This window comes from Vespa velutina, chromosome 19 (genome assembly GCF_912470025.1).
Source record: "Vespa velutina chromosome 19, iVesVel2.1, whole genome shotgun sequence".
Lineage (NCBI taxonomy): Eukaryota > Metazoa > Arthropoda > Insecta > Hymenoptera > Vespidae > Vespa > Vespa velutina.
Genome location: NC_062206.1, coordinates 1,250,001 through 1,270,000, shown reverse-complemented (window position 1 = coordinate 1,270,000; position 20,000 = coordinate 1,250,001). Strand labels below are relative to the sequence as shown.

Genomic DNA, 20,000 nt, shown 5'->3' with positions numbered 1-20,000 from the left:
TCCAAAATAATATAGCAATGACGATATCGGGACAGGGACACGTCTCGCACAGTGCTGTTATGACGTACCTAAAAGAAGAAGAAGAAGAAGAAAAAAAAAAAAAAGGAAAAGAAAAGGAAAAAAAAAAAAAAAAAAGAAAAAGAGACGAATAATTAAAAACTAATAATAGACTAATGATTATCTACGTTGAAATATCTTTTTTTTTTCTTTTCTTTTTTTTTTTTTTTTTTTTTAATCTATCTCTTAATAACTCGATCAATTAATCTTTTTAAATATTATCTTAAATCAATCATTTTTATCATAGATCTCGATCATTACATTATTCAATCGTAATTGTATCTATTATTATCGTCTCGAACGAATTTTTGTCATAATTATCACAAATTGTGATCGAGCAATATCTACTAAGTGATAAAGTTTTCTTTTTTTTTCTTTCCCCCCCCCCTCTCCTCCTCCTCCTCCTCCCCCCCCCCAATCGAAATAGAATATTTTTCTTTTGTTTTTGTTTCTCGAAAAGATCGAAAAAATGTACCATAGAAAGAATGGTAACCAGCAGAGTATGAAAGTGCCCATTATTATTCCGAGTGTCCTAGCAGCCTTATGTTCCCTCTTCATCTTCATTATGTTCTTGTCCTTTGTAGGCGTATGCAATTGATCCGTATTTATCTCGTTGAGGGTTAATGTTTTCGATGAACCGGCACTATTTAATTCACCATTAAGATTGTTCAGATCTTTACTCGATCTATGGCCCATTAACATGGCGTTACCTAAACGACTGTGCATTTGTTTTTCTTGACGATTTGCCTCTTTAAAGATCGAGTAATATGTAACCATCATTATCGTACAAGGTATCCAAAATGATATGCACGACGATATAATCGCGTAACCAGTGTTAACGCGAAACAAACACATTTCTGGATGGATCTGTCGGTGTAAGCTGTGCTCACTGGTGGTATACCAATCGTTGAATATCGGTACGAACGATATGATGGCCGGTGATAACCAGCAAGCTAGCAGCATACAAGCTACCACTCTCTTCGTCATCTTGATGGGATACTTGAGAGGCTTCACGATCGCATAATAACGATCAACCGAGATGCACATCAAGTGGAGAATCGAGCTAGTACTGAAGTAGACGTCCAATGAGTTCCAAACGTCGCACATGAAATGACTGAAAAGCCATCGACCGTATATCTGTACGCTGGCATTAAATGTCATAGCGAACATGGCAACTAACATGTCCGCGAGCGCGAGAGAGACAACGAAATAATTCGTTATAATCCGTAATTTTCTATGACGTATTACAGACACCATCACTAATAAATTACCAAATACCGCCATAACTATGATCCAACCAAGTATACAACCCTTTAATATGGTCAATGATACGTCGCGCCATGGATCCTGATCCTTTGACTCTTCCCCATTTGTTATGTTGTTAGACAAACTGAGATTACTCCCTGAGGCTAAGTCCAGGACCGACGTCACGCCGATCAACGAGGCCTCCGGACGATCAGACGCTGTCGTTAGCATCGTCATTCTATCATCAAAACTCCTATATATACATATATATATATATATACATATACATATATATATATATGTATATATATATATTTATTTATCTATTTAACACTCTATATATCTCTCACTTTTTCTGTCTCTTCTCTTTCTCTATTTATTTCTTTCTCTTCCTTCCTTCCTTCCTTCCTTCCTTCCTTTCTTTCCTTCTTTCTTTCTCCTTATTTATAACAGCTGCTCTTCTTTTCGAGCAGCCAAATTATAAACTAAGATCTTACGTCATGGATATCCCAAGGAAGTTTAACATTAGACCGATCCTCATCGTATCGTTCCTCCTTAAGAGATCTGAAAGCACAAACAAACAAACAAATAAACAAATAAATAAATTAACAAACGAGTCCAATGATATTAAACGAAATCTAATGTAATATGTGATGTATTGAATTGAAATGAATTGAACATAGAAATTATATTGAATTATTAATTATAAATAAAAATTTTATTTCCATTAATTTCAACCCCTTTTAATATCTAATTCTAACGATCAACCGATCAAACTTCTAACGATTTAATAGATACTCGAAATAAATACACCTAAAGGAATTCTATTACAATGTAATTCTGTACGTTTTTAAACCATCAACGATCTCTATTTCGATTCTGTTTGTGGTGCAAACACGAAACGTTAAGATCTATTAGCAAGCAATCAATCAACCCGTTTAACGCTTGCTACGTTGAAAGAAAAAAAAAAAAAAAATAATGGGAAAAAAAGAAACAAAAATTCCTTCTTTTTCTCACTCACTTTCTCACTCTCTCTTTCTCTCTTTCTCTCTCACTTTACTTTTCTTTTTAAACTAAGAAAAAGGACATACAAAATCATTTGCACATCTTGCTATCAGGATATACTTTTCACTTTAACGTTATCACAATTTATCTAATAGAATATAGAAATAATAAATTTATCTATTTATCTACCACCTCCACCCCATCCTTATATCCAAAACCTCGCTGCCATCTCCACAAATATCTATATATCTTTTCTATTCAGTATGCTGTATAAAATATACATATATATGTACATATATACATATATATATATATAGAGAGAGAGAGGGAAAGGAAAAAAAGTAAAAAAAAAATAGAAAGGAAGCTTTTTCAATAATGAAAGTAATTCGAAAAATTCGATAATTCCTCAGGTACTTCGGATACTCTTGCATTTGATGATATAAGCGTGCATCCCAGAACACGTGTCTCTCTCTCTCTCTCTCTCTCTCTCTCTCTCTCTCAATCCGTATTTATGCGTATATTCAAACTATACTACAGTTTATTCGTGCGTGTTAAAGAGAAAGAGAGTTTAGCATATACATTTCACTCTTGAAGGCTTTTATATCTTCGCGACAGTTTCTCTCGGTTGTCACCACTCGAAACGAGGACGCAACGGAAGAGCAGGTAACCTTGAATGACGCGTTCTCTTTCTCTTTCTCTCTTTCTCTATCTTTTTCTCTCCCTCTCTCTTTCTCTCTCTTCATCTAGCGTGGTCGGTCTGATGGGACAGGGCCGTGTCAAGTACACTCATCCTGTGCGCCCGTAATTTACAATCCGCTGTTTTTTCCCCCCCACCATCCCTCCTACCCTCCCCCCTCCCTGCCCTCGGTAAATTTAGGTCGATTACCTTCGCTACGGGTTGATATAGAAAGCGTCGGCCCGGTAAGACGATAAGCACGCTTCATCGACTAGCGGGTGAAATAAAAGGTGATATGTGTGTGCGGACCCTTTTCTTTATAAAATATGCACCATATATTACTATCTCTCTCTCTCTCTCTCTCTCTCTCTCTCTCTTTCATTTTCTATCTCTCTTTATCTCTCTCTCTCTCTCTCTCTCTCTCTCTCTCTCTCTCTCTGTCTATCTGTCTATCTGTCTGTCTATCTCTTATTCTATATTTTTCATTGTTCTTTCTGAAAATGAAAAACGATGAAAAAAAGAATTATATGTCGATAACAAGACTCCGAACGAATATATGTGTCTGTTCGTGTGTGCGTATATGTATACATATATCTTTACGTATAATGTAAGATGAAAAAAAATTGTAAAAGGTATGGAGATATTCGTAGGATATCTCGAAAGCTCTTTACTAGTTTCCTTCAGCAAAATTAGAACTTGTTTGCATCGTATTCAGTATGCAATTTCAAGACTAAAAAAGAAAGAAAGTAAGAAAGAGATAGAGAGATAGAGAGAGAGAGAGAGAGAGAGATAGTGGGTGGAAAGGAGGAGAAAAGGAGAAGGAAAAGGATGAATAAAGTTCGATGAACTCAAATTCTTATAAGAGAACCCTTCAATCTCGAAATTGAATTCTCATGATTCAGAAGAGAAGAAATATAGAAATCTCAACGAGATATTCACTAAGATATTTCACAATCAATAATCGAATTTATCTCTTGAAATAACGGATTATATACATATATATATATATATATATATATATATATATATATGTATATAAGATTTGACGTTGCGATTGATAAAAGGGAGATAAGACAGAGACAGACAAATCGATGCATTTCATATTAGCGATTCAATTTTCTTATCCGCTTATGTATTTTTTCCCTCTCCCTTATCTCTTTTTCTTATTTCATTTTATTCTTATCTTTTTATTCATCCATTTATATCTTAACTTCTCAGATGACGAAATCAAACATATATATATATATATATATATATATATATATATATATATATACATATATATATAACTGTCTATATAAATATGTACCTATATTCGTGCTAAAAGCTAATGTCATTTTATTCGATTTCTTTTATTTGACGTATCTTTTGAGTACCATTCAAAAGATGAAAGATGACTTTGGTTAGAACTATATTCAATATATATATATATATCTTGTTCTTTTTCTCATTGATGGACATCGCAAGTGGTTATTCTCACGCACTGATGGTTTCTTATTATGCCAGAAAAAAAATAAAAAAATAAAAAAAGAGAAATAAAAAAAAAGATATGGATATGTTCACGTGTAGGGAGAACGACATTCAGTTATACATAAGTAGATACATATCCACTATAAAATATATAATGCTCCGTTTTATTACCCATTTACTGAGACTCACTGATCAAAGGAGATCAAGATAAAAGTATTCTCTTTCTCTCTCTCTCTTTCTCTTTACAGGTATATATATATATATATATATATATATATATATATATATAGGTATATAATAATAATTTCTAGTCCTTCTCTATTTCTATTATCATTGAATCGCAATATTAATTAGCGTTCTCTGTTAGCTTTCAAACGGCAACGATAATTAATCCTTTGAAGAATATAATTATTCATTTTAAATGTCACGTCGTCAATAATATTTTTATCCATGATATACCATTCCAACCTTTTAGATGGCAGTTTTTAAATAAAATACAATGAAAATGTATATCTAAGAACTTATAATGACATCTCAATATTAATGCAATAATAACTCAAGGAATATATTAGAACGGAATATTCACCAGGATTCTACTAAAGTTTAGCTGATTTTAAATAGAAGTCGAAAGAGAGTTTCAATATAATATATATATATATATATATATATGTATGTATATTATTCGGTCTCTCGTTTGAAAAGTAGTTTAGACATTTTAAATTCCATGGGGGAGAAATAAGAGAGAAAGAAAACGAAAAGAAAAGAAAAGGAAGAAGAAAAACTTGACGAGAAAGATGACCTTACTAAAAATGTTAGGAAGATAAGTAAGACGACTCGATACGATTCCATTCGATTCGATTTCGATTTAGAAATCGAAATCGAATCGAATCGAATGGAATCGAGACACGATTCCGGACTCGACGACGCCGTTTACCCTCTTCTAGATAGCCGCAATTTAAGGAACACGTAAGTGCGCCAGATAGCTTTAGACAAAATTTATCGTATCGAGCGAGCCAACTTGATAGTTGTGTTTTCGAATTTTCTACCAAGATTTATTATACCAAGCCTCAGTTTACTATGACGACGCCAGGGCGTCGGAATGGTGATTGGGGCGGTGTGGGGGAGGGAGAGCAGGGATGGAATTAAGGGGAGAGGCCGTCAGTGCATACGAGAAAAGGGTAAAAAAAAAAAAAGAACAAAAATAAAAATAAAAATAAAAATGAAATAACGCTCTGTACGAAATTTCTATCGCATCTACGTAGATAAGTAGATAACATATATTTCGACGAGATATCTCGATAAAGATATTTGCTCGCCAACGAGTCGAACGAATAAAAAAGAAAAAATGAAAAAAGAAAAAAAAAAAGAAAAAGAATCAACGAAACAGAGGAAAAAAGAAAAAAAAAGTCAAAGAAAATATGAAAGAAAATACGAATATCTTTCCGGTTGTCTATCTCGACGAATAAAAATGCTCGGGATTACATATCAATTCGTGGGCAAAAGAAAGAGAGAGAGGGAGAGAAAGAGAGAGAGAAAGCAGTTAAAATGCGACGCGACTCGACGTCGAAGGAAAAGCATACCCGTCCTGTCGCGTCTTCTTTATTCGCATTCCGCGATGGTACGTAAGGAATTAGAAGTCGAATAGGAACGTCAAGGAGAGAAAGAGAGAGAGAGAGAGAGAGAGAGAGAGAGAGAGAGAAAGGGAGGGGGGAAAAATAGAGAGAGAGAGAGAGAGAGAGAGAGAAGAGATAGAAAAGCATCGTCATTTTCCAAGCGTCGATAAAACTACGTTCTTTTTATTCGAAACGAATCGATGATCTATCTCTTCTTACGAAAGAGAAGGTAAAAGTCTCTTCATTCAGTCGTACAGAAAAAAAAAAAAAAAAAGAAAAAAGAAAAGAAAGAAAGAAAGAAAACAGGAAACAACAAATAGGGAATAAAAAAAGATGCGAAAGTAAAAAAGGGTGAAAAATTTTTTAAGAGTATCTTTATGCTCATAAATCTCGAAAGAAATTTCTAATTGAAACTGTTGAAACGAATGACAATAATAAACAAGTAATAATATAATAAATTCGTTTTGCTTTGATTTTATTTCGATCGTTGATCGATTAAAGTAATATCTAATTTATTGTAAATAATCTTCTCTTCGTTGGAAAGTTAGAAAGAAAAAAAAAAAAATAAAAAAAAAAATTCATTATTTTCTTCCTTCCTTTTTCTTTTCTTCTTTTTTTTGTTTTTTTTTGTTGTTGTTTTCTTAATGCACACACACACACACACATATATATATATATATATATATATATATAGAACTTTTTATATGGTTGTAATGAACGTAGTAATTTTTCAAATGAAAAAGGGTAAAGAAATAAAATATAACAAGTAAGGAAGAAAATGAAATGAAACGAAAGGAAACGAAAGAGCAGTTTCGTACAAAACTAAGAAGAACGTTCAATTAGGAAAAATAAATAGATCGAAAAGATAAAACTAATGGAGTAGTATTTACCAAGTACCTAAGAGGGCGCGTACACACAGAACTAATCCAAATATCCTCCTTTCTCTTTATCTCTGATCTACGGTTGAGTTTTTAGATCGATAAAAGGAAAAAATCCGTACGTTGTGAATCTCTTCGAGATTAAAGATAAAGATAAAAGGTAAAGAGTGATAAAGAGAGAGAGAGAGAGAGAGAAAAAAAAGAGAGAAAGAGAGAGAAATATTCGTCCTTCTTTCGTTCTGATTACGAAGAATCGAGTCACGTAACGGTCTAGCGAGTGCATGTAAATCGTACGCATCCGGTCTCGTCGAACTACTGCGAGAACGAGAGAAAGAGAGAGAGAGAGAGAAAAAGAGATAAAAGATATAGACAGAGAGCTAGAGAGAGAGAGAGAGAGAGAGAGAGAGAGAGAGAGAAAGAGAGAAAGAGAACAAGATCAAATATAAGTAGAATTCTCGACGTTAAGGTTGGCCAAGGGCAGACCAAAAGGAATCTGCAAGATCAATGACGAGGATTTCTCTTTCATCCATGCTCTTCTTCTATCTCTCTTTTCACTCTTCTTTATTTCTTTTTTCCTTCCTCATCTATTTTCTCCTTTCTTCTCCTTTCTTCTTTCTATTCATCATCATCATCATCATCATCATCATCTTCTTCTTCTTCTTCTTCTTCTTCTATTTCTCCGATACTACCACCAGTCATCCCCTATCTGACCGTACAACCAATATAGACAGGTATCTACGATCGTAATGAGAATTTCTCGCATTTCCTCGAGCTACGAGGGATCGTTTTGTATCGGCGCTAATTTAGCATATATATATATATATATATATATATATATATATATATATATAGGTATGTATGTCTGTCTGTCTGTCTGTGTATGTGTATGTGTTTGTATATATGTATATGTATATAATGATGTGAGCTCGACGAGCCTCTCGAGTCCGTACAAATCCATATCGATCGTTCTAACCGAGAGATAGAGAGAGAAATAGAAAGATAGATAAATAGATAGAGAGAGAGAGAGAGAGAGAGAGAGAGAGAGAGAGAGAAAGAGAGATAATCTCGCGATCAGCTGACTCACACGAGTTCTATGAAACAACTATTATATAACTCGGAATGTTTTCTTTTTTTTCTCTTTTTTTATATCATACGATTATTGATTAATATTTTATGTTTCTAGGAAATGTATTATTATATTCGTGAGAGAATATGAACGTATGAACTTTTGTATTAAATATTTCTATCTACCTGTTCGACGTTTATATGTCTATGATATATATATATGTGTGTGTGTGTGTGTGTACGTTTGTTTATGTGTATTCACGTATGCGCGCGTGATAAAGATGATTAGTAGATATTAAACGTGTAAATCACGTCGTTAACGTTCATATATATGTATATATATTTTTTTTTTGTTTGGAGATTTCTATCGAATTGAAAATATCTCGATAAAATTAATTTATAATTCTATTATTGTAATCAACAAATTTTCGTAAATTCGATATATTATAAAGTCGATATTACGACTATAATTTTGTTTTTTTTTTTTTCTTTTTCTATATGTTTTTTTTTTTTTTCCCCCTAATAACACGTAATATATGGCAAATAACGGAGAGGGGGTGGGCGATCATTAAAATCTCGTAAGAATAAATTTAATTCTTCAACATTATTCAAATCTTATCTATCCTTCACTTCTAAGTTTTCTATCATTTTCTTTTTTTTTTTTTTTTTATGGTCGATTAAAATCGCGAGACAGAAAGTGATTATATCGAATAATATTATTTTTAGTTCGGGAACATTTGCGTCCTTTGTCACGCACGTGCTGTTTAACCTTTATACATTTTTAGAGAGAAATTGACCTTTCTTTTTTTATTTCTTCCTTTTCTCTCCCTCCCTCCCTCCCTCTCTCTCTCTCTTTTTTTTTAAAGTTCTGGAATGTCTCTTGAATAGAGAAAAAAAAGAGAAGAGAAAGAGAGAGAGAGAGAAAGGGAATATAGAAAATAATAAAAGGGCAAATGAAAAAAAAAAATAAATAAATAAATAAAAAAAGAAAGAAAAAAATAATAAAGTGAAAAAAGAAAAAACCAAAGTTACTCTCATATTCTTCTCAAATGAATGAATATTCATCGTCGTTGTGTTCAAGGAGAGAGAATATATACTCACTACTTTTTTTTTTTTCCTTCTTTTTTTTCTTTTTTTTTTTTTCCCCCTCAATCTAAAATCAAAAGCTCCGATTACGTAACTGCAAAATGTTCGCGTGCACGTACAAATTTACGTACCCACCTATGTGATATACAGCTCGAGTAATACGTACCTATGTATAGAACAACGGATAAACTTAATTACTATTTAATTACTTCGAAATTATTGCTATATATGTATATGTATATATATATATATATATATATATGTATATATTCGTGCGATCGACGATTGCTATTATCAATTTTATCCTTTTGTTATTTGCCAAGAGTAATGATTAATACGTAGATACACGTGGGAAATCAAAGGACGAAATTATACAATGACGGCATTGAATTATCTTTTTACGATTATGATAAATCTTTAAATTTATAGAAAATTCGATGATTAAATAAATATATTATTATCAAAGAAAATCTGTTTAATCATAATTGACTGTGATAATCATATTGATTTAAATAGATTAATGATTATATATAGATAGATATGTAGATGGATAGATGGATAGATAAATCGATCTTTTTATTAGCTTTCATCAATGTTCGTGATAAATGTATTATACGAACTTTTATTGAACTCCCTTGGAAAATATTTCCAACAGAGTTCTCGTCGTTTACTCTCTCTCTCTCTCTCTCTCTCTCTCTCTCTCTCTCTCTCTCTCTCTCTCTCTCTCTCTCTCTCTTTATATATATATATATATATATATATATATATCTTTCTTTCTCATAGACTCGAACATCTCCATAATTCATGAACAGTGTGTACTCGTTCCTCCAACGAGAATACACGTTTCTCCACTTTTCTATCATGATCTAAACGGGGCATCATACATTATATCCAAAGTATTCCAATTTCAAAATCCCCAAAACGAATGGATTTTCATCGTGCAATAAATTTCAATACTTTTTAATTACTTCCGTTGCGTTATTCCTTCTTTTTTTTTTCTTTTTATTTTTTTTTTCCTTTTCTTTCAAGTGATAACCAAAATATACGTTTTGAAAATAATCGAAGGATTTCGATATAAAACAAAAGAAGAAGAAGAAGAAAAAAAAAAAAAGGAAAGAAGAAAAAAGAAAAGAAAAAATTCTCATTATTAGTCGGTGAGCTTTAATAAAATATATTAAACGATTTTTGTATAATGAACGTTGATGAGATTAACGTTTTCCCGATGTAATTCACAATGAAATAATACGTTGAGATCACGTTTCGTGACGTTACGTATGTCATTCTCTTTTCTATTCATGACTTTTTCAAAGCTCATCAAATCCAGCGTTAACGGGCAACACATTGAAAGAAAAAGATTTAATACCCTCGACCAATCTCTCTCTCTCTCTCTCTCTCTCTCTCTCTCTCTCTCTCTCTTTCTCTCGCTCGCTGTATCTCTCTCTTCTCGATATTTAATAAAATCTCATGCAGATGGAAACCAATCGAAATAATGCAAGATGAAATCTTAATCTGTTTTGAGTGCATTTGATTAAAACTCGATAAAGAAAACGAGAGAGAGAGAGAGAGAGAGAGAGAGAGAGAGAAAGAAAAAAAAAGGAAAGAAAAATAAACTAAACCGCATAAAGATCTAGAAAAAAAAAAAGAGAAAAGAGAGAGAGAGAAAGAGAAACGTAATACCCTATCAACATGTAATTACATAAAATTTCTTCTTCTTTTTCTTCTTTTTTATTTCTCCCTCCTCTCTCTCTCTCTCTCTCTCTCTCTCTCTGTCTCTTCAGCGTTTACATCATTAAAAAAAGTTAAATATAAAACTTCTACGTTGAAAATATTAGAATTTAATCTCTCGAACTCTCCTCATTTTACCTAATTACAAGATTCTATCGAGACATCGGCCATGTTCGCGTACTTTTCGTAGGGGGAGAAAAGAAAGAAAGAAAAAAAAAAAAAAAAAAAAAAAAAAAGAAAGGAAAGAAGAAGAAAAACGAAAAAGAAAGAAAGAAAGAATGACGTTGTTGCTGACGTTGGTTGTTGGTGTAGCGTTGATGAGAAAGTACGAACAAGTTTAAAAAGAATAATATCAAGATACTTTTATCTTTTGTATAATATCGTCATCCGATATAAGTACCTGTAATAAAGCAAATGAAACTTTGAATTGGGTATTCCTTTAACAAGTTTTCCCATCACTGTGTCGGCCTCTCCTCCCCACCCCCTCCACCCACCCACTCCTTCACCCTATCTTAATTCTCATCAACCCCACTTATTCTACCATAACTTGTTGTTTCTTCCAACGCGTATCGTTACTTGAGAATCTAATAACTTGATGAGTCGGACGGATATATATTTATTTATTTATTTATTTATTTATTTATTTATTTATTTATTTATTTATTTATTTATTTATTTATTTATTTATTTATTTATTTATTTATTTATTTATTGATTTATTTATTTATTTAAATCTATATTTAAAAATCAACCGAGAAAGAAGAAATACATAAGTTAAGTACTTAAACGTTAAGTAAGTAGTTGACGTTGGCCTTTTGAGATAAATAACGCGATCGTTATTACAACATTATATTCGTGATATTTGAAATTTTTTTTCCTTTTTCTTTGCTCTGTGGGTTTTTTCTTTTTTTTTTTTTTTTATTTCGATACTCCTCTACGACAAATTTTTCCTCTATCTCTTCTTTTCCCTTTTTTTTTCTTTTTTTTTTTTTTGTAATCTCCTTTCGTCACGAAGAAAGAAAAAATATTATTATGAACGACCCTTACTTGCTCGTTAGTAGTAATACAGTGATGATGATGGTGATGGTGGTGGTGGTGGTGGTGGTGGTGGTGGTAGCAGTTGCTTCGATTTTCTCGCAAAAAAAAAAGGAGAAACCAAAAAAAAAAAAAGAAGGAAAAGGAAAAAAACAAAGAAAAAAAAAGAAGGAAGAACTACGTTAAAAGCTCTACCGTTGATAAAAAAATCGTTGATACGTACTACGTATATTACCAGAAGCTGAGATCTCAAGAGGTCCTTCGTTAACCAACGTTTTTCCCCTTCCCACATCTAATTCATCGGATTCGTTAAAAGCAATTAAAGAGGAGAGAGAGAGAGAGAGAGAGAGAGAGAGAAGTTGGCTCTTCTCCGACATTCCAATTTATGGAAATAATTTTATATATTTGTAATTCAAAAATATGTAAATTAAGAATAAAGCCTCTCTCGTCGTTCGTTTTATCTAATCATCGGACTTTTGAAAAACTGAAGAATCATTAGATCTTAGTGCCAATGTATCGTGAATGCTCTTGAACGAAATAATGTAGAAAATAAAAATCGGTGTATTGATTAAAAGAGAAAAGAGAAAAAGAAAAAAAAAAAAAAAGAAAAAGAGAGAGAAAAGAATAAGAATAAGAATAAGAATAAGAATGAACAAGCGAAACAAAAAAGGAAGGAAAGGATCGAAAACTCTGTGCAAATGTTAATTAATCTATGAATTATTTTCACGTGAAAAATATTTATCAAACATTTATCCAATCTCTATCGTCTTTGTCTATAGCTGAATAATTAAATAATTAATTATTACGAAATATACATATGTACTTACATAAATATTAAATAAATAAAAAATACCTACGTATGTATATATCTATATCTATATATATATATATATATGTATAAAATTTTTTTCAATTCTACACAGCATTAAATAAATCTCCTTTAAAATCAGTCATTGTATTTTCTTATTATCGAAAAAGTATATATTAGTTTTTCTAATGCATTAGATGGTACACCATCGTTGTTGGGTCCGACTATTTTTAGACCCTCTTCTCCTGCGTCGTCTGGCTAATGAAAGGACTTTCTACTTTCAGACGTAAATCTCTCTCTCTCTCTCTCTCACTCTATCTATCTATTCCTTGATGTCTTGATGGCTTCTCTCACTCTCTCTCTCTCTCTCTCTCTCTCTCTCTCTCTCTCTTATACACTCTTACATAAACTAATAACGACGTGATAAAAAGCAAACGAGAGTTCGTTAATCCATCTAGTTTTTTTTCTTTTTTTTTTTGTCCCTTCTTTCTCTTTTTTTTCTTTTTTTTTTTTTTACTTTTTCTCTCCTCTCTTCCCTTCCTTTCTTTTCTTTTCTATTCCTTTTCTTTCCCTCTCCCCCTTTCCTTTCTTCTCTCTCTCTCTCTCTCTCTCTCTCTCTTCGTCAAACAAAAAGACAAAGAAAATGAAATGAAATGAAATGAAATGGAATGAACTGAAATGACATTACTTACTTTAATTCGTCGAATAACATGACGATATCCAATTAAACGTATGACGTAACTAACAGTAATAGTAATAGTAGTATTAATAATAGTAATAGTTATAATAATAAACGATCGAAAGAATTAGATTAATACAAAGGAAATGTATCGTCGTTTATTTTACGGCCATGGTCAACGGGGGCAAACTATAATAACTTGCCTGTTAAATATTTTCTTAGCTCACGTAAGAATCTTTAAAATTAAATCATCCGGCAATGTAAAAAAAAAAAAAAAACCAACCATCAATCCGTAATAGGAGGGAGAACGGGGTAGTTAAACGAAGAGAATGTTTTAAGAGCTTGGCTTAACACGCGACGTTATACCAGTCGAAGGTCAAAGACGAAACTGATTCGTGTTGGGAGTTGAAAGCTCGACGTATGTGGTTCTTAGCGACACGCACATCGTTTTTCTTTGTTTTGCCTTCTTTCCTTTTCACTTACTTTACTTTCTATACCTTTCTCCTTTCAATGTCGTCTGTGAACTGACTAAAGATCACTCTTTCCCACTTTATTTATCCATCTGTTTATCTATCTATCTATATCTCTTTCTTTCTTTCGTTTGTCCTTTAACTCTCCTTTTATCACTTTCGTTCAACGATCGATAATATACGATATGTAAACAATCGAAAATTCAGAGACACGTTACTAGAAATGAAAAATTTTATTCGAAGCGACGACACATTTATATATACATACATATATACATATATACATATATATATATATATATATATATATATATACATATCTTCGAAGATCTCGTTTATGGAGATTTATGGAAATATCTGACAAACAGAGTTTTGCCAGGACGTAAGCCAATAAACTGTTTCAGAGGAGCAAGGTATACATACCTGTACGTATATTTGCCCTACTGTTATCGACGGAAACTAAACAAGACGAAAGCTCGACTAAAAAAACAAGCTTTTGCTTTGAGAGTGCTGACATTCAAATACTACTCCTACGTACATACGTACGTATATATGCATGTATGTATGTATGTATGTATCAATGCAACCATGTATATATCCATATATATATATATATCCTTTCGATCGAAGAGACAAGTTCTTTTCTAAGATACACGTGGATCGACATAATGTATTATCTTTTATCTTTTATGTTAACGTTCGTGAAATTTTATTTTCGAATAATATGTAAATTATTTTTCTCTATATATAAGAATGAACATTGAAAATATTTTTAAAGTATCGTATGAATAATATTTCTTTGCAAAAAAAAATCTCTCTCTCTCTCTCTCTCTCTATCTATCTATCTATCAATCTATCTATCTGTCCCTTTCTCTACAAATTTATATGTATTTTAATTTAAATGATATCTATTTTAATAAAGGACAACGTGTAGGGGTTTTTTCTTTTTTTTTTTTTATCATTAAGTTAAAACTTTTCAACGAATTCTTTAATCATCGAACTGCCATTCATTGAGAGAAATGGCTACAAGAAAAATCTTTTAGAAATCTCGAGAGACGATCTTGATGTGTCCACATCAAGTATCCTCTTCTCCTTTTTCATGTCCTCCCCTTACCCTCACGTCTTTCTCCTTCTTTTCTCTTTTTCTTTTAACATCTCGTTTTCATCTCTCTTTTATCATCGCCAAAAAAAAAAACAAGTATTCATTCTTTTCAAAAAGAATAGCTTCGAACGAATGAAACTCACCGAAGGTCCGAGATTATTTTCAAAAACATTAGATATAGATCGATCTAATCGAGATTACGATTTGATACTAGAATATGATATTGCAATAAGTTTTTTGTTCTTTTTTTTTTTTTGTTTTTTTTTTTTTCCCCACCCAAATGAAATAATATTAAATATAATCGAACAAATATAAAAGATTGAAAGGGAGGATTGTCAATATTGTTATTACTTTTTTCTTTCTTTATTTTTTTTTTTTTTTTTTTTTTTTTTTTTTTATTAACCATCATCGTAACAGCTCTGAACGTAAACGATTGATAAAGCTTATCGTTTATTCTACTGTAAAAAAAAAAAAAAAAAATAACAAAAATACAGAACGGTTCTTCTTCTCTTTCCTTTTTGTTTTTCCTTTTTTTTTTTTCTTTTTTCTTTTTTTTTTTTTTTTTTTAATGAAAAATGTATAATAAAACTATGACGACAACGACGTTAGATGAATTTAAATGTACGATATTATGGTTTAGAAATGGAAATGTTACGGTTAGAAATTAACGTTTTCGTACTTTCTAAGTTCTACTTCATCTAAACGTAGTAGTTTGAACACGAGTTATATATAATAAACGATTGAAAACTTTTCATGAAAATGATCTCGTCGATGGGATCGATTTCTCTCTCCTCCCTCTCCCTCTCGCCCATAGTACGTAACAAACATATAGAGTACTATGGTCTTAGAATTCGTGGCTCTGATTTAAACGACGAAGTTAGAACTAATTTGTGAACTAAGCACACGACTCGTTCCTATTAAGTCGAATTTTCACGAACCGAGTAGATATTTCCCGTGGAATTTACTAATCGTCTGACGAATGAGAAACCGAGAGAGAGAGAGAGAGAGAGAGAGAGAAAGTAGAGAGAGTAGAGAGAGTAAAGGGAGAGAGAGAGAGAGCGTATAACTTTTCCACGTTGTTCTTTTAAACGAAAGTGATTTCTAAAGTTTGATTAAATTCTTAAGCATCTTCGAGAGTAATAGTAACAGGAACGACAACAACACAACACAACACAAGAGTAGTAACAATAGCAGTAACAATAAAAGCAGATAGCAACATCAGTTTCCCTAGCGATTTAGTAATAACTAGTAACTTCATTTCTTCCTAATACAATGAGAGAATAACTTTTTGAAAAGTTTTCATTAGGAGTTACGAAGTCTGTTTTATAATTGCTCTTTTGTTTTTATCATCTTTTAATCATAATGATAACTTTAAGAATAATATATCTCACTCGAAAATAAATGTGTAATAGATATGATTAGATATTATGTAATATATATATATATATATATATATATATATATATATTACATAAATATATTACCAATTTTATGTATAATATCTTTTGATAATAATCAAACGTTCTTCAAGATTTAGTGATAAATGTATATTACGCATAAGCACGTATATTTTCCATACCCAAGGGAAAGATCGTTTTTAACTCGTATGAAATATAAGATGAAAAAGTTTAGGGTAGAAAGAAAATTATGTATATATATATATATATATGTATGTATGTATGTATGTATGTATGTATGTATGTATACATGTATGTATCTTTCCTACCCTTCTAATGTTTCTTTCTTTTTTTCTTTTCACGTATATCACGGACGGAATTTTATATGTCTAGTAAATACATCAAATAAATTATTTATATACATAAATACATTCGTATACAGATAACTACTTATATCTTAAATATCTGCTTACGTCTTTCCCTCTTTTGATTTTTCAAAATCAATTTGAACATTCTTTTCTCCCCGCTCATCACCTCCTCCCTTTTCAAATTTATATTTAATCCTTCAATTCTTTCTTTTATTTATTTATTTTTTTTTTATTTTTTTATTTTTTTTTATATTCCATTCGTTCGAACATTTATCAAAATATAATTAAATCGTTAAATCCAATCATTTTTTACGTGACATTGTTTCATGCTCGTTAAAGAACATCACTCTCTCTCTCTCTCTCTCTCTCATTTTATTAATTGTTCTAACTATGAAACAACTATGATAAATCATACGTATTAACACGTATTCAAATTAACGAAAGCGCACGAAAGCGGAAACAAATTTTTATCTTCCTTTTCGTTATCACTTTTTCAAGAATTCATATTATTAACTGCAATAGCAGCAGCAGCAGCAGCAGCAGCAGCAGCAGCAACAGCAGCAGCAACAGCAGCAGCAGCAGCAGCAGCAGTTGCAACATCATCGTTGCTAACAACGAAAAAGGGAAGGCAGAGGCCGGGTGCAGTGCAGGGGGAGGTGGGAGGGACTACGACTAGGAAGTAGAAGGGGACGGTTGTGTGTGGGTGTTTGTGGGTGTTCGCTCGCGCGCGAGCGCACGTGTGTGTGTGTGTGTGTGTGTGTGGTTGCAAGCCTGACACGGTACCGGGCTCTTTCCACCTATGCGAAATCCAACTGAAATTCCAACTGAAGCAACTCCGTAATGAGAGCCTTCGCTACGAATAATAATGATGGTATAACAAGCACACGGAATTCCTGTTCCAGATTTATCCCGGAAACGTTGACAACCCCACGTTTATCCTCGGACTTAGCATAATTTTATTCTCTCTGTCTGACTTTAATTCCCCCAATGATTATGACATATAAACGATAAAGAAAGATAGAGACAGAGATTAAGAGATGATAAAGAGATGAATAGAGAGACAGAGTGAGAGTGAGAGTGAGAGAGAGAAAAAGAGAAAGAGAGAGTGAGAAAGAGAGAGACAGAGAGAGACAGAGACAGAGAAAGAGAATTGAAGCCTAAATCTATAGAAACGTACATTTATAATACACGTATTCTTTTTCTATTCTATGACAAAGTTCGCGATCGTTATATTTCAAGGTAAAGAGTATTTTTTAGATATAGAACATATCCACTTATCTAACGTGTTATTTCTTTTCTATAAATAGAAAAAGTACGATAAGTTTATTATACATACATACATACATACATACATACATACATATGATATGTATAATATGTAGGTATGTTTTTTTGGTAGAAAAAAAAAGAGAGAAAAAGAAAAAAGGATGAGAGAAAAAAATGAGAGCTTTCCATTTAAATTAGCTTAGTTTCGAAATTAAAGCGATAAGGATGGTATTAAGGAAAAAAAAAAAAAAAAAAAAAAAAGAAGAAGAAAAAATAAAGAGAAAGACAAAGAAGACGAAGATGATGATGATGAAAAAGAAGGAATATGAATTCGTGTGCTATCGACATCACGGATCGTATTTATGCAACGTTCTATCGACTTTTACCGAATGACAGTCTTCCTATTTGCGATGCTCACGACGAGAAAGAGAAAGAAAGAGAGAGATAGATAGATAGATAGATAGAGAGAGAGAGAGAGAGAGAGAAAGAGAGCCATCTAATTTCGTCGATGTGCATGCTCTGCCTTTGGCACTGAAATTCATCCAGCAATGAATTTCATTCGAGTCAATTGGCAAAAACGAGCGAACATATATATTCGAAAAAAAAAAATAAATAAATAAATAAAATAAATAAATAAATAAATAAATCATATATTTCGTCGTCATCGTCATATGTCTTTTCATGTCTTTTTATGTCTTTGTACGTCTTTATATTTCTCTTTCTACGTCATTCTATGTTCCATTCGAACATATAGAATTTATGTCGGACTTTCAATGATACGAGTTTTCAATATGAGTGATAATAATTAAAAAAATCATATATATATATATATATATATATATATTATTTTCATATGGAAAACGTAACACATCTGACTTTATTATCGATTCGACCACTTTATCAGAATATTCTCAATAATTATATTTTCGAATCCCACGAGTTTTCTCCCCTTACCCCGCCCACCCTCCTCAACCCCCACCCTCTACCCTCGTCACCTTTATACACTTTTGTGATAAATCGTAAACGTAAAATGTAAAAAAAAGAAAAACAAAAAAAGAAAAGAAAAAAGAGAGAGAGAGAGAAGACGAAAAATAAAAAGAGAAACGATAAAAAGATAATAATAATTTCAAACGTGTCATAGATATACGCTTTAACACATTAAAAAGTTTATCGACGTGCTTATCGGACTTCGCCCTTCGATATTTAATTTATTAATTAAGTTTGAAATTCAATAAAATTACGCGCTTCGTAAATTGTTGAATGAGATCGTTCGAAAAGAGAAAAAGAAAAAAAAAGAAAAGAAAAATATAAAAAGGAAAAAAGAATTCCAACTTATTATATCCCTCTCTCCCTCTCTCTCTCTCTCTCTCTCTCTCTCTCTCTGTCTCTCTCTCCCTCTTATTATTTATTTTTTTATCGTCAATTCGATTCGTAAAGAAAAAAAATTAATAAAACGTCTTAGTGTTATTTTTTCCATTCTCTTTTATTTCTCTCCCTTACATTTCGAAATTGAAACTTTTCGTTCGGAGCAAAAAGAAAGAGTAAGAAGAAAGAAAAAGAAAAAGAAAAAGAAAAGAAAAAGAAAAAAGAAAAAAAAAAGACGGAACAAAAAAGAACGAAACAAAAAAGGAAAAGAGGAAAAACGAAAAAAAAAAAGGAAAATAAAGATCCGATCCGAAAGTAAATTGTCCATCGTATCGCGATAACCGGGATTAAGGCAATTGGGATGTACGGTCGGTGGTGTTATAACTAAACGCATCTTCATCGAATAACACGTAGCAGACCTCCGGGGGTGTGTTCTTTGTTAGGACGATAAACGTGTCACCGGGCGTTACCATTCCGTGCGTTTAGACTTTAACAACGTTACCAACGTTACAACGTAACGACATTCTGGTGAACAATGAGAGCCGTGCACATTCAATGGAAAGCAGAAATGGTCAACCGAGCGTGATGGAGCACGTTTTATGCGAAAACGAATATAATGTACGAAATTTTATCCCCCTTTTCTCTCTATCTCTCTCTCTCTCTCTCTCTCTCTCTCTCTATCATTTCTGG

At 32.0% G+C, this 20,000-nt stretch overlaps 1 protein-coding gene across 11 annotated transcripts in view; it reads right to left on the bottom strand.

Annotated features, from left to right (window-relative positions):
- Nucleotides 1-20,000, bottom strand: part of LOC124955684 (octopamine receptor beta-2R) — a 54,206-nt gene that overhangs the window by 4,005 nt on the left and 30,201 nt on the right. For 9 of the 11 annotated variants that reach the window (XM_047510480.1, XM_047510479.1, XM_047510477.1 and 6 more), the window contains 3 exons: nucleotides 1,653-1,866; nucleotides 533-1,555; nucleotides 1-68 (listed from right to left, as the gene is read on the bottom strand). The exon at nucleotides 1-68 is cut by the window's left edge. In XM_047510480.1, the coding sequence (XP_047366436.1) occupies nucleotides 1-68; nucleotides 533-1,539 (1,075 nt within the window). In that variant the 5' untranslated portion in view covers nucleotides 1,540-1,555; nucleotides 1,653-1,866. Of the gene's footprint in view, nucleotides 69-532; nucleotides 1,556-1,652; nucleotides 1,867-11,867; nucleotides 11,892-20,000 lie in introns of those variants that run through there. The other 2 variants (XM_047510475.1, XM_047510469.1) reach the window with 2 other exon arrangements.